Source organism: Cyprinus carpio, chromosome A24 (genome assembly GCF_018340385.1).
Source record: "Cyprinus carpio isolate SPL01 chromosome A24, ASM1834038v1, whole genome shotgun sequence".
Classification (NCBI taxonomy): domain Eukaryota; kingdom Metazoa; phylum Chordata; class Actinopteri; order Cypriniformes; family Cyprinidae; genus Cyprinus; species Cyprinus carpio.
In genome coordinates, this window is record NC_056595.1 from 6057944 (window position 1) to 6073377 (window position 15434).

The 15434-nt window shown below is 33.7% G+C and overlaps 1 protein-coding gene, 1 long non-coding RNA gene and 1 pseudogene across 11 annotated transcripts in view; 2 read left to right on the forward strand and 1 right to left on the reverse strand.

Moving 5' to 3' along the window:
* Positions 1 to 2634, forward strand: part of abi1a (abl-interactor 1a) — a 60093-nt gene extending 57459 nt beyond the window's left edge. For all 10 annotated transcript variants that reach the window (XM_042714087.1, XM_042714089.1, XM_042714094.1 and 7 more), the window contains 2 exons: positions 37 to 222; positions 1145 to 2634. In XM_042714087.1, coding sequence (XP_042570021.1) covers positions 37 to 222; positions 1145 to 1320 — 362 coding nt within the window. In that variant the 3' untranslated portion in view covers positions 1321 to 2634. The remainder of the gene's footprint in view (positions 1 to 36; positions 223 to 1144) is intronic.
* A 574-nt stretch (positions 2635 to 3208) lies between these two features.
* Positions 3209 to 10346, reverse strand: LOC109084223 (annotated as a pseudogene).
* Positions 10347 to 11317: 971 nt separating this feature from the next.
* On the forward strand, positions 11318 to 15383 carry LOC122135321. Its single transcript, XR_006153437.1, has 3 exons — positions 11318 to 11724; positions 13139 to 13207; positions 15248 to 15383. It is a non-coding gene; the product is annotated as an uncharacterized LOC122135321 (long non-coding RNA).
* The last annotated feature ends 51 nt before the right edge of the window (positions 15384 to 15434 follow it).

Here is a 15434-nt window from a genome sequence, read left to right on the forward strand (position 1 = left end):
GTCTGAAGCTGACTCTGTTGTTTGCTGGATGTCCAGTTGCAGATACCCCGACTCCTCCCCCTCCCCCGCCCCCTGATGACATACCCATGTTTGACGAGGCTCCGCCTCCACCGCCGCCTCCTCCAGTCGACTATGAAGATGAAGAGGCAGCTGTAGTGCAGTACAGTGACCCCTATGCAGATGGAGACCCTCAGTGGGCCCCCAAGTCCTACATTGAGAAAGGTGAGGCTCTTTTTAAATACTGAATACTAACTTTTATTTCTCTACCAAAATTAGATTTTATTTGACAAGTAATTTATATCATATTTTTATTGATATTAGTCTGTCATTATTAAATTAATATTCATTAACATGATTTATTTTAATATTTATTGTTTTATTTTTATTTGGTGTTGTTGCTATATTTAACATTGTTTATATATTTATTTTATTTATAAATTCTTAAATTACATTTATATACACAAACACATTTTTGTATACACATTTATAAAAATGTATTTATATTAACATGTAACTTTGCTTTTATTATTTTTTTTTTTACATTATTATTATTACCATTTACACGTGTATACATACCATTTTATATTAGCATATAGCATAACTATTTATATTATAGTTTTATTGATGTTGTTGTTAAATTTTTATGTATTAACATTTTTATTAACATGGAACTTTATATTAAATATATTATTATTATTATTTATTACCATAATTATTTAAATGTATAATTATTATTATATTGATGGAATTTTTTATCAACATTTATTTTATTTATTACCATCTATTTAAATTTATTGAAATAATTACAATGTAATTTTTGTTATAAACTATATTTTTTATTATTATTATTATCAACCATTATTATTTTATGTATTAGCATCATTTTTATTTTATTTTATAATTATTAACATTTAAACATCTTATATTTAATGAAATTATTATTAGTACATATATTAATATAATAATAGATTTATAAAAATATAATAGTTATAATAATAATAGAGTTTTATTGAACATTAGTGTCTTTCATCATATTGTTGATGCCTAAGAACACAATTAATGTAGCACACAGTCTGAAGTGGTTTATTTTTGAATTTGGAATCGTTTTAATAACTGCTATTTCCCGTGACTTTCATCTCTGCAGTGGTTGCCATCTATGACTACACCAAGGATAAGGACGATGAACTGAGCTTCATGGAAGGAGCCATTATCTACATCGTCAAGAAGAATGACGACGGCTGGTTCGAGGGCGTCTGCAGCGGCGTCACTGGTCTGTTTCCTGGAAACTACGTGGAGTCCATCATGCACTACGCCGACTGAAGAGAGCAGACCTAAAAATCATTCAGATCTTGACCACAGTAGAAACCGTGTACAAGCACTCAATGTTTGTTCTTGACAAATGGTGACTCATGAAAATTGATGAACTTTACTTTATGGTGATGGGTGGATGTGGGCAAACGTGACGACCATCTGTTCAGAGGAAGTCAGTGTACATAAGAAAGTTAGCCTGTGGGTGTCTGTAGTGAATGTCAATCACAGTATCTTCAACAGCCAATACAACGTCAACACGTAAAGTAGATGATCGTCTCCACTTTGATGACATTTCCAACTAAAGTCAAACATTTATTTGATTTCCTTTACTACTTCTCTCCATTCACATTTGTTTGGACATTTTTGGATGAAAAAAAAAAAAAAAAAAACTAAATCCCTCATCGTTTAAACGAATTCATTTTAGTGTTTTATCTTAAAGCACCACGTCATTGCCCCAGATGTATCAAAATCTTAACGTAAAGCATGCATACAAAATTTTAATATGTATTATAACCTAAACGTTAAATTCCGGTCTGCTTTCATCTTTGTATTATTTACAGTACACACTTTTTTTATATATAGGCATTTGTAGACTACTTATTTTTATGCTCTAATTTTTTGTTTAATATTGATATAAAATTCATTTTTTTTTTTTTTTGTAATGAATGCAAAGCACATAACTTTTTTTTCAGTAACTCGAGTCTCTCCCTCCATTTTAATAGTTTTTAGTTAATGCCACAATGACTAAAGTATTTGCGACAATGAACAAACATAAATTCTGTGTAGATAGCTTTAATATTTAGTCTGTAAAGTATCTAAAGGTCTCTAATCAGTACACATCACAAATCTTGCAATGCTGGACTAGACTTTTTTTGGTGCCATGGTCCTGTAAGAAGTAATTGGCGCATGATTTTTCAGTACCAATACTGTGGTCGGTGCATTGAACAGTGAACTGAGAAGTATCAGTCACAGTCTTGAAATCTGAACTGGTCTGGTTACTAGACTCAGGTCTGGCATTAATTCCTCCTTTTTAATTTTTTTTTGTCTATTTCCATTCTTTGAGCTGTTTAAGGGTTCATGGAGTCTAAGAACTGATTACAGAGCTTTCATTAAACTACGTCTGACCACGGTCAGTCATTTCAGGTGTTTAAAGCTAATGCCTTGATACCTGTTTTTTTTTTTTTTGGTCATAATGAAACATTTGAAGTTTTCCAACTGAATTTCATCTGTGCTGAAGATCGTCTTAGCTCAGAATTTGTATTTATAATATGTTAATTGAAATTTAATTGTACAGCCTTTTATAATAAATCATTCTATGTAAAATGTGTCTGTTAATTTACCTTTTTTTTAAATGAATGTAGAGCCAGACTCAAATTTACATCTACCATACATGAACCAAATGTAATTAAGTCATAATAATAGCGACCAAAAATAGATTAATTCTCCAGTTTTATTAAATTGAAGGTAGTTGAAAAGTCTAAAATATCTTAAATTGTACAACAAACATCCTAATTAAAAAACAGGATCATGAAACTTATATGAAAGCTATAATTGTGACTGTCTCATAGACTGCCAAGTAAATTACACTGTCAAGGTCCAGGAAAGTATGAACGACATCATCAGAATACTCCATCTGCCATCAGTGGTTCAACCGTAACGTTATGAAGCGACGAGAATACTTTTTGTACGTGAAGAAAACAAAAATAACGACTTTATTCGTCTGCTCTGTGTCTCTCCACATCACCATAGCGCCATTTTGGAGAACATCCGCTGAACTCAAACTGTGTACGCTCTTCTGTGTCTACTATTACTATGTATAAAACTAAGGGCAGACTAAATATTATGAGCCATTATGTTTTTGCATTTTGAGATGGGAAAATAAGAGTCAAACAGGAGGTTTACTTAAAAAATACCTTATTTAATTTGAGTAAATAGTGAGGTTTAAGGCCTTGGTTGTTATTAAGCACTTGATAGAAAAGTACATTAACAAGAGCATCTTCGACATCAAAGACGTTTGGCCTTTCATAGTGTGGACGGATGTTTCAGTGAGCATCTGTAAGGGATCCACACGTGACAGTAGCACCTCCATCTGTGCTACACCTGGAATTACAATGATTTCACGGAGTTGTTCCTTCTGTATCAGTAAAACACCTCACGCAGAGGTCAACGGAGATTACAGTACGGTAAAGCATACAGTGACAACAATGTAAATGTGATTCTCTGATCTCTGAAGCCCTGGCGTCTGTCTCACAGCAGGGCCCTGCAGAGGTGTAGCTGCCTGAGTGTGGAGCTCTGCGTCCTGGCTCACTTGTCCCTGCGCAGCACCAGCTCGGTCAGCTGGATGAGCGCGTCTCGCTCTGTTGACGGCCGCAGCCGGCTGATCTGCCGGATGGCCTCTTGGCAGTAGTGCTGGGCGAGGTAGTTAGTCTGTTCCACACCGTCACTCTGAGTGTGTGAACACAGAAAATAAGACGAGTTCACAGCTAGCTATAGAAACGACTGTAATGCTACTTAATTCTAATAGAAAGATATCACAAGAAAATTATCAAAAACATCTCAAGGTCATACTCCTGAGGAGAACTAGGATTGACACTTGCATATAAAATGAAGGAATGTGTTATGAATCTATTACTTTAAATGACAATTTAAATCGCAATCCAATTAAATCAGTGACAAATTAAAACTATTTATATTTTAAAATTTAGTTAATCAATAAATCTTTACAATTCATGAAGTTTAAGATTTATTTGTGTTTTAGAATGAAGTTAAAACAAATTAAATTAAACACACATTTTAAATGGAATTTTGAAAAACCACCTACTTTTCTGCCCATTTGTCATTTTTTTTTTTAATCGTCAAATGCTTTACATATTTCACCGCAAATCAAAAATACTGAGAAATGGTATTTATTTTGCTTTTGGCCTCTCATTCTCATTAACATAACACAAAAATAAAATAAATAAATAATAAAAAATAAGGTTATGCAAGTATATGTAGTATGTGTAACACAAAAATAAAATAAATAAATAATAAAAAATAAGGTTATGCTTCAACTGCTTTTATTCAACTGCTTTTATATGACTTAAATATATAAATGGTATAAAATCTATAGGTATATATATAGCACTTTTGTGAGAATCTCTTAGGTAAAACATCTGTTAGCACTTTTGGGGAGAACACAATAGACCTAGAATTTGACATTAGATTAGACACCACATTGAAATGAACGTGGATGACGAGGCTGTGAGAGATGACACACACTGTATAAAGGTTCTAGATAATGTATTTATTGTCTCATAATCATTGCATGCAGCTCAGGAAACTACAGAGTGAGAGCAGTGTGAATACGGTTGGGAGGACTGACTGTTACGGTTAAGTTTATGGCTGTCATAAACCAAGTCCACCATCAGATCTGATTCTGTACTTCAGAGAAGAGCCTTCATATTGTGAGAGAACAGATGTGTTCAGCTGTCGTACCTGTTGACAAGCGAACAGAACGGGACCGGTGGCCAGACCCAGTTTGAGATCGGCAGCTGACGGCTTCCCCAGGAGGTTTGCACAGGAAGTGAAGTCCAGAATGTCATCCACAAGCTGAAAAACACAAGCAAACTTTCACATGACACAGATCTTACGACAGAATCATTTAAAACAAAACACTGAACTTTAATGAACTAATATAATGAACTTATTCAGCTATAAATGGCACAGATTTTTGTAAAAACAACCTAGAAGTCGGTCTATATTTTTAATGCTTAAAGTTGCAATGTAAAATTACTGAACAGTTACGGTTCCAAACTGAACTGCAAGCTAACTGTTTGTTTGAGCAACTCCAAGGTGAAGTGTTTGAAACTTATTTAGTGTTGCTAGTGAAGAAACAACACACGGCTCTTTACCTAAAAGTACCTGAAGAAATCTCCACGGCTGAAAACTGTGTTATGGTTCATTAATAATGAACTATAATCATTTCCTACATTTGTAACTACCAACAAAACAGCTTTGTGATAAGAGACCACTGCAACAGCCACAATTTATGATCAAATATGTTTTGATAGTAATGGCAAACTGAAGCTGCATTTCATAAATCACAAGTACAGGACTGAGCTCTTTTTTCGTAGCTTACTGCATGTAAACAGTCAAATAGACATTAAATAATGTCAAAATATCTGTATTGGCGAATATTCACAAACACAGTCTTAGCAAACAGTTATGACTTAAATGAAAGCAAACAGTTGAGAAAAAAAAACTCATGTATCAGTTTATTGGATCTGTGCATTCTGTCTTAAAGTGACCGCAGTCGAAAGCTTGTGTCTGTACTGAATCTTAATCAGAAAACAAAAGAGAATAAAATCACTTGCTGCTATTCACCGAATAATTTTTGTAACTTCAATTGTAAGATTTTGTCTGTATTTTAAATTTTAAATGCACACATTAAAGTGTACACATTTATTACTTATTTATACAGCAAAAACTATGCAGTGTCATTTTACATTTTGATTACTTTACTCAGTTTCTGTATGAATACTACGTTAAACCTACCTGAAAAACTTAAAGCACTGTTTATTTAATTTGTATCTTTATTCTATTATATATGCTACTGCTTGTAATTTGTTTATTTGTTAATTACTGACTTTTTACTTGCCTTTAGTAAAAAATTTTTTTTTTTATAAAAACAAATATGTTGAGTGAGGAAACATTTAGTTGACTAATTTTTAAAAATATGTCTAAAAACCCCATCCCCCACTTTACATTTTTTATACACAGACATAGAGGTTGCTACACCAGCTGTTTTAAAGGGATACTCCACCAAAATGAAATTTTTGTCATTAATCACATACCCCCATGTCGTTCCAAACTCGTAAAAGCTTTGTTCGTCTTCAGAACACAATTTAGGATATTTTGGATGAAAACCGGGAGGCTTGTGACTGTCCCATAGACTGCCAAGTAAATTACACTGTCAAGATCCAGAAAAGTTTGAAAGACATCGTCAGAATAGTCCATCTGCCATCAGTGGTTCAACCGTAAGATTATGAAGCAATGACAATACTTTTTGTATGCAAAAAAAAAAAAAAAAAAAAAAATAACGACTTTATTCAACAATTTGTCTCCTCTGTCTCTTGGCATCACCATAGCGCCATTTTAGAGAATATGAGCTGAACGCAAGCAGCGTACGCTCTTCTGTGTCAGCCATTCTTCTCTGTTTCTCTATTTTTGTTCGTATCGAAGTTTTGATACACATAGAAAACGTATCCTTGTGTCGCGGCTGACACAGAAGAGCGTATGCTGCTTGCATTCAGCAGATATTCTTCAAAATGGCGCTACGGTGATGTGGAGAGACAGAGGAGAGGAATTGTTGAATAAAATCATAATTTTTGTTTTCTTCGCGTACAAAAAGTATTCTCATCGCTTAACTATTCTTAACTATTATTCTCATAACGTTACGGTTGAACCACTGATGGCAGATGGACTATTCTGACGATGTTTTTCATACTTTTTTGGACATTGACAGTATAATTTACTTTGCAGTGAATGGAACAGTCAAAAGCCTCCCGGTTTTCATCCAAAATATCTTAAATTGTGTTCTGAAGATGAACAAAGCTTTTACGAGTTTGGAATGGCATGGAGGTAAGTGATTAACGACAAAATGTTCATTTTGGGGTAGAGTAACTCCAAGTCAGGTTATTATGCTGTTTCTGTGTATTGTTCGGTAAAGCAAGCTAATAAATAAACTGACAAAGTAAATATGCATCGTTCATATGTGCGAATTACAAAAATCAAGTAATTAGTAAAACAATTGAAAAAAAAATATTTTTAATATACACACATAAATAAATCATAGGCCCATAATATATCCAAGAGATATTCACACATATATAAAAAAATTACCTGGAATGCAATGCCGACATTTCGTCCATACTGATAGGCGATCTCATGCACCTCAGGATCAGAATTAACCAAAATTGACACCTACGATTGAAATAACACTGATTTTTAACTTCTTTTTCAGCTCTGAACTTCATCTTATTCTTAAGACAGAACGTACATACTGCTTTACAACTGTTTGCAATGAGACTTGCAGTCTTCTTGAAGGTTTTCTCAAGGTAGTGCTTAAATCTCTCGTTTTCATTCTCTTTAGAACCCAGCTGCATGAATTCACCTGGAATTCAACAACACAATATATATAACTAACAGTTCCACTTCATAAAACATGTATCATAAATCAAATCCAGACTGACTTACCTCGCACAAGGTCTTCTATGACTTGTGACAGCACAGACACTACTGTATTGTTCCCGATACGAGCTAATGCCATGGATGCCGCCGACAGAATGAAGTCTCCAGCCAGGATCGCCTAACAGTTCCAAATAAAAAATATATATTATTGCTTATTGTTGTCTCCAGCCAGGATAGCCTAACAGTTCCAAATAAAAAATATATATTTATTATTGGTTTTTTTTGATTATTGTTTATTTTTATGAAAATAACTTTTACTGTGCCTTGTGATATTTACTTGAGAAGAATGATGTCTTTATAACTATTTTTGTTTTTTTTTAGAGTTATTTAGTTTAGTAGCAAAATGTAATTGTGAGGAGTAATGTTTTATTAAGAATTCTTGTTTTATGAGAAATTGGTTTAATGCTGTTCAATTTGCACGTAACGTTTGCTGATTACATTGTGCAATGTATCTTGAATTAAGGATGTTTAGAAATATGCATCGAAAAACAAAACAAAAATGCAGAAGAAAATCATCTTGTTTTTGCAATGCATGCATGAATTTTTTTTATTTAATTTTTTTTTTTTTTTTTTAATACAGATGTTTTGTTTATTTTTTTTTTTTCTCAGAATTTTTTATTGGTGTTTTTTTCACGTCTTGTGTCCGAATCATCAATAACATCATCATGCACCAGGCTGGCGGTGTGGATCATCTCAGAGATCATAGCAATAGAGCGCTGCGCCGGCAGCAGGACGCTGAGGACATCAGATGTGCTTTATAAACACTGACTAATGCATCACATTACACACACACACACACACAGCGCTGAAGTGTTTTCTCACCCTTCTTTATTGCTGTGGACGTTACAAGCTCGAGCCATCAGGATTACGATCATGGGTCGAAAGGCTTTTCCCTTCCCATCAAAGTAATAATCACACAGCACTTTCAGCTCCGCTTTAGAGACGAGCAGCTGCTGAAACACAAAGTTCAAAGGGTCCGTTTCAGTACTTTGCTTTTCAAAAGGCATAAAATGGTATAAAACATCTCATTAGGAAAGTGTTCTCCACGTACCTTTTTTATTTCTTCATATAAATTTTGCAAGTCCTTTTGTGCTAGTGAGAAAGGATCTTTTAGCTTTGCATCACTGCATATACTGCAACAGACTGGTGGTGTTGTGTACAGACATCTATTCCTGCGCCTGAAACACAAACGTGTAAATGCAATTTAATAAATACATGAAAAATCTGTTTTTAAAAAAGGCTTATTAATAACAAAAAAAAGATACTTCAAAAAGTATAAATGTATACAAAAGAGAAATCAGACACTTGTATCTTTGTATCTGTATCTTTTATTTAATAAATACTTGAATCTTTGTATCTGTCATCTAGAATATACAAAAATAGTTATATAATATTCACATAATACTGTGGAATATTATAACAATTTATAACTATAAATGCCATTACACCAGTCTTCAGTGTCACATAACCCTTCAGAAATCATTCTGATGCTGATTTGCGGTTCAGAAAACAGTTGTGCTGCTTAATATTTCTTTGGAAAAAAAAAAAAGTTACAATAGAAAAATCTTTTGTAACATTTCATATATTTTGTAACAATCGGTTGTAACATTTTAAAAGTCTCTGTCACCTTTGATCTATTCCATGCATTCTGAATAAAAGTATTAATTTCTTAAAAAAATAAAATAAAATCACTAACCTCAGACTTTTAAACAGTAGTGTACAAAACTCAAATGTTTTGTAATGCATTTTCAAGTAAAAACATCAAAGAGTTAATTTGGCTAATATAAACTGTAAGCAATAAACTGTAGACATAACTGAACTTTTGATACAGTCCTTGCGACACCTTTCTCTCGTGACAACTTGCCCCGGTGTCCTTATGCATATAAATATGAATGAACTAGTTTAGTAATAGCACTGTATTAATTAGTACACGTGACAGTGACATACCTTGTGATAGTCGTTGGTCTGTTAAAATTATATACAGGGCCCTGCCGGAATAAAACCTGAAAAACATAAATACCAGATCACAAAGCTAAAAGTAGTGCCATACCCATCAAAACAATGGGTCACCAAACTCGGTCCTGGACGGCCGGGGTCCTGCAGAGTTTAGCCCTCAACGCACCTGCCTGAAAGTGTCAAGTACACCGAGCAAGAGCTTGATTAGCTGCTTCAGGTGTGTCTGATCAGGGCTGGAGCTAAACCCGCCCTCCAGGATCGAGTTTGGTGACTCCTGGTTCAAACTGTTCTCCGAACAGAGCGTGTCTTAACAGTTTAAGACATGCATTGCACAACACAAGACTTCAGTCTTCTGCTCCACTGACATTCACTGCAGCAGCGAGCAGTGGGAGTGTCTCTCCTATCTACTAACCTTACACGAGTTCTTGACCTTTAACAGAGTTCAGTCAAGACTCCTGTCTTTCCTTACAAACACGACTCTTATACATTAAATGATAGAAGAGTTTTAACACTGTTACTACGCAAAAATAAATAAATAAATAAATAAAAATAACACTCCTCTTAAAGTTAATGTAAGACTAGAAGGCAGTCATTGATTGGCTCACAGCAGTGACCTTCATCAGTGTGGTCGTACCTGCGTCGCATTGGCGGAACTGTCTGTTCTTCTTCCTGCTGAAGCCGCGTGAGTGAAAGCTCTTCTGCTGAACCCGCAACACCAGTCCAGCAGCACAGCCGCTCCAGCGCCGCTCCTCCAGCATCGGCTCCACGGCACCGCCATAACTCCTCAACCAAGAGCGGCACATGCCCGGTGACGACACGATACGGAACCGGAAGATCCTCCCACGTGATGTGTGGGGTATAAGTTGTCTCTATTTGTTCTGGTTCGGTCATTCTAATTATTTATTTTATGTTATTGTTTATGTTATTATTATTATTATTATTATTATTATTATTATTATTATTATGTAATTTCAATTATAAATAGATACATATGTTAGTAAACAATATTATAAAATAAAATAAAAATGTTAATAAGAGAAATAAATACATACATATGCATACATACATACATACAAAAATATAGCAATAATAAATCAATTATAAATAGATACATATGTTATTATTATTATTATAGTCGATAAATATGAATAGATAATTAGTTAGTTAGTTAGTTAGTTAGTTAGTTAGTTAGTTAGTTAGTTAGTTAGTAGTACTTTATTGTTCAGCCTAAGCTGAAAATTGATCTTTGGTCTCGCCATACAATCACAAAACAATTAACAATACACAACATCCAATGAATACATCTAACCATACACAACATCCACAATAACAAAATTAAAATATACAATCCTACCTCTTATTCAAAAGACTTATTGCATTTGGTACGAAGGTTTTTTATATATTGCTTTCATTGCTTTTGGTGTTCTATAACGACGACATGATAATAATTCAAAATCATGATTCAAGGGGTGTGTTGTGTCTCTCGTTATAATCAAAGCTTTTCTCTGATAATACATAAAATAAAATATTTGTATAAGAGAAATAAATACATACATATGCATACATACATACATACAAAAATATAGCAATAATAAATATTTATAGTACCAGTAGTATAAATATAATAATTAGTAGTAGTAGTTGTAGTACCAGTAGTATAAATATAATAATATGTAGTTGTAGTACCAGTAGTATAAATATATTAATTTGTAGTAGTAGTAGTACCAGTAGTTATATATTATTTTTTGTTGTTGTAGTAGTATTTTTTGTAATTTGGGGTTGCTGAAGATAAAAGTGTCCAGATGAGATTTATTAATAGCCAACAGAGTAAAGGGGTGGGGGCTTAAAACTGTTTGTTATTTTTTGTAGTTGTTGTTGTTTTAAATAAAACATAATTTAAATAAATAAATAATCCTCACTTTTCTTAGAATTTTTACTAGACTGCTTGGTCACGTGTCACCTGCTATTTTTCTCAGCGCATTTAGAAATGAACCAATCACATTCGTTTGTGATCATTATTTGATTTCTTCTGGAAGTTCTGGGAGTTTCAGGTTCTGAATCCATATGATTAATAGATGTAATCGGTTATATTTCGTTGCGTGCATACATTTCCAGTAAGACGAAGGGCAAAAACGTCCTGAGATTTAAATGTGGAGTTGGTTTTCGAGCCCCCGAGCCGAGCGCCCCCTGGTGGAACATGGAAGATTTGTTTGTGTAACAAATGAAGTAAGTAGGTTTGAAGTTCTTGAAGTTCTTTAGTTACGTGATGTGGTACTCACGGGTGCAAAAAACGTAATGTCTGCTGATGTAATGACGGAACGTGGATTCGCATTATTTTTATTTTTATACAAATTATGTAAATAAATACAGAGAAATACCACTGACATTATCATGTAAACGTTTAGGTAAGATATACACTATGAGTGTCAATATGCAGTTTTTCACGTTGACTGGGATTGAATCGCTTTCAATCATGGGGAAGTCGTGAGGAAAGTTGTGGCCTTGTGGTTAGAGAGTTTGACTCCTAACCCTAAGGTTGTGGGTTTGAGTCTCGGGCCGGCAATACCACGACTGGTGCCCTTGAGCAAGGCACTGAACCCCCAACTGCTCCCCGGGCGCCGCAGCATAAATGGCTGCCCAATGCTCCGGGGGTGTATTCCAGAAAGCAGGTTATGTGACATACCCGGGTATGTTTTAAGAGTAAGTAAGTGGATAACCTCAACTTTCGGTTCCAAAAATGGAGGTAACTTTCAGGGGTATGTAAGTAGTCATAGCAACTCACTCTCTCTGAACTTAACCTGCTCCGGAGCAGTTATGTTCCAGGGTTAGTTCACTTCAGCGAGCCTTCAGTGGGCGTGACAGATAGCGCACAGCATTATATATTATTACAATATGTAATATAGCTTATATATATATATATATATATATATATATATATAGATATATATATATATATATATATATATATATATATATATAATATGTTAATGAGGAAGCACTAATATAAGTAATAAATAATGGTAACATTATTCTAATATGATTATTTCTTTATTGCCATTATAAGAGTATCTGTATAAATTATAAACACTATGACAAGGTAATGTGTTAACTTATAAATATTTATTTATTTTTTTATTACATGTTATATTATCTCACACATGGATTTTTTATAATGTCTAAATTCTAAATCAAAATACATATCTGATATGACTTAATATATAATTAGCATAAAACAAAAAATATAATTCACATTCTCAAGGATTAAAGATTACATGGAAAAAAATCACGGTCATCAATTAGGTGGCGATATGCACTAAGCATGTAAACAACTAATGAGTCTTAATCAGGAACATACTCTGAGTTGAATGAACTTACTCCCGGACGCATTTTTGCAAAACCACATACCTCGAGTAAGCAAGGTGGGGGGTTAATCACCGACCGAGTTAGTTCAGGGTTCCAGTTCACGGTAAGTTAACCCTGCTTTTGGAATACACCCCTGTGTGTGTTAACGGTGTGTGTGTGCACTTTGGATGGGTTAAATGCAGAGCATGAATTCTGAGTATGGGTCACCATACTTGGCTGTATGTCACGTCACTTTCTGTGTGTTTTTCATGCTCTCCTTCGTGATCTGGGTGTGAAGGGATGTGTGTTTTTGGAGTGTCAGCCCACCCCTCTGAAAGAGCCCCTGACACTGGCTGCTGTGTCACAGGTAAATACACCCCTAGAGAAAACGTGCTTACGTGAAACCTGGGGATATTGTTGTAGTAACCCTTATGATGGATGCTGTGTCACTGGTTGATGTGTCACTGGTGAAAACGTGCTTACGTGATTGTTCTCCAATGTACCAGCAACAAAAAAACAGCAATCACATGTCAACACAAAAAAAAACCATAAAAACCAATTCTTATGTTTTTAACACACGATGAATCCTGGTTTAAAATGCAAATAAAATCATCATCAATTATCATCATCGGACATCATGTAAAACAAAAACAAAAGCAACAAACAATATGCATATTTTTAACACAAACCGATTAATCCCGCTTTAAAATATGATATTTTAAAAAAAAGCCTGTTGAACTTATAGAGGGACTAATCCCTAAGTACTTTATTGGTTATTAAATTTTGATTTCGGACACTTAATTCATTTATGTTAATGCATGCAATAATTAATTAAAATGTCTTAGTATATTTTAAATTTACATGTCATGCAATAGCTGAACTTTAGAGTGATTTTTTAAAAGATGAAACACATGTTAATGTTCACTCATAATTCCCTATTGTCTTAAATTTTGTTACTAAATATACTGCCACATGTAGGTGTTTAACAAAAATTTTTATGTTACTGTGTTCTGTTAACTTGTATATTTGTATCATTACTTATCATATTTGTGCAATTAGACATTTGTAAAGATTTACTCTTTAAGTACATTTCAGTGGCCTTTTATTTAATGAATATTATATGTATGTACAGTTTACTAAAAGTTTTGCATTGAAGTTTAATCAAATTTGGGTACATTACAAGTTATTATACTAAAAGTATTATACTAAAACTTTTTCACAAAGGAGTGGCATCTAACAAAACAAAATGAGGACACACCAAACCACCACTCCTCAAATCAATTGCTACTAATTGCACTACTATGTAGTTTACAAATTATCCCATATCATTTATATATGTTTGTCACAAACTATATTTAACTATCTTTAATTTATCATAATTGAGTTAATTAATTTGATAGTTAAATTTATTTTATTCACCACAGTACTTCTTTGTGAATGTTGTTTCCACATATTTTATTCTCTTTTGTGTATGTCAGGATGTGTTGAGGAATGTTTTGGATCTGAAATGAAGGATTTGTTTGTTTTGTCAGTGGTAGAAAAAAACTGTTTTATTACTGCATTAATTGATGTATTTTATTGAGAGAAAAAAAAAAACATCATTGCTACAGCATGCTTTCTTCTATACAGATTATAAGAAATCTATATAGATACCTATACTGTAGATTCACACCCACATGGCAGCAGCAAAAATATCCATAATCATGATTTCTGTCCATTAACTGTGAATGTATCTCTCTAACAGTCAATGTGGGCTCTTCCCAGACCTCTCATCACATGAGTATTTCAGAGACAAGGTAACGTTGCTGTAGTCTACATTCATACACACTTGAGAGCACTGAAAGGAACATAACAATGTTTTAATCGTCTCTTAAAGGATGAAAATGACTCAGATGCAGCACATCAGCACAGAATGCAAGGTACAACATATGTGATGCAATAGTGTTATGTTTTTATATATTGTTATTTACAAAGTACACTACCGTTCAAATTTGGATATAGATGTTATGTTTTGATTGATCTCTTATTTTGGCCATTACTTTGTGGTTTTGAAACTATACAGGATGTGTGTGTTTTAGTGATTTTGAAATTTAAAAGAACTGTTATTTTATATATATGTTATGTTTGTTGACTGCATTGTTTTACGGTATGTTTTGAGGAACTGGATGGCAGAATCTGCTATCAGAAAAGCAGAGAAAAATGACTTTTCAGAATTATGACTACATGTGATGAACTCTGATATACATGCTGTCATGATCATGCTTATCATGCATCTTAGAGTTCTGTATTTGCTTTAATATAATACTTTGAAATGTAGACTTGACGATTATACATAAAATGTAACATCTCTTCAGACACACTATTACTTGTCCTATGTCACAGAATTTCTTATGATGTATGTATCTAGGTGGCGCTGTTGCAGAAGACTCTAACAGAGCCAAATGTGGAGCAGGAGGAGAGCCAGATACTCCAGTAAACCTCCATCCATCCTGGGCTCAGCTGCTGAAGCTCAGCTGTTCTTCATAATCTGTTTTCGCTGCAGTGCCACAAAAGCATTTTTAATAATAATAACTGCATAATGCATCTCCTGTTCA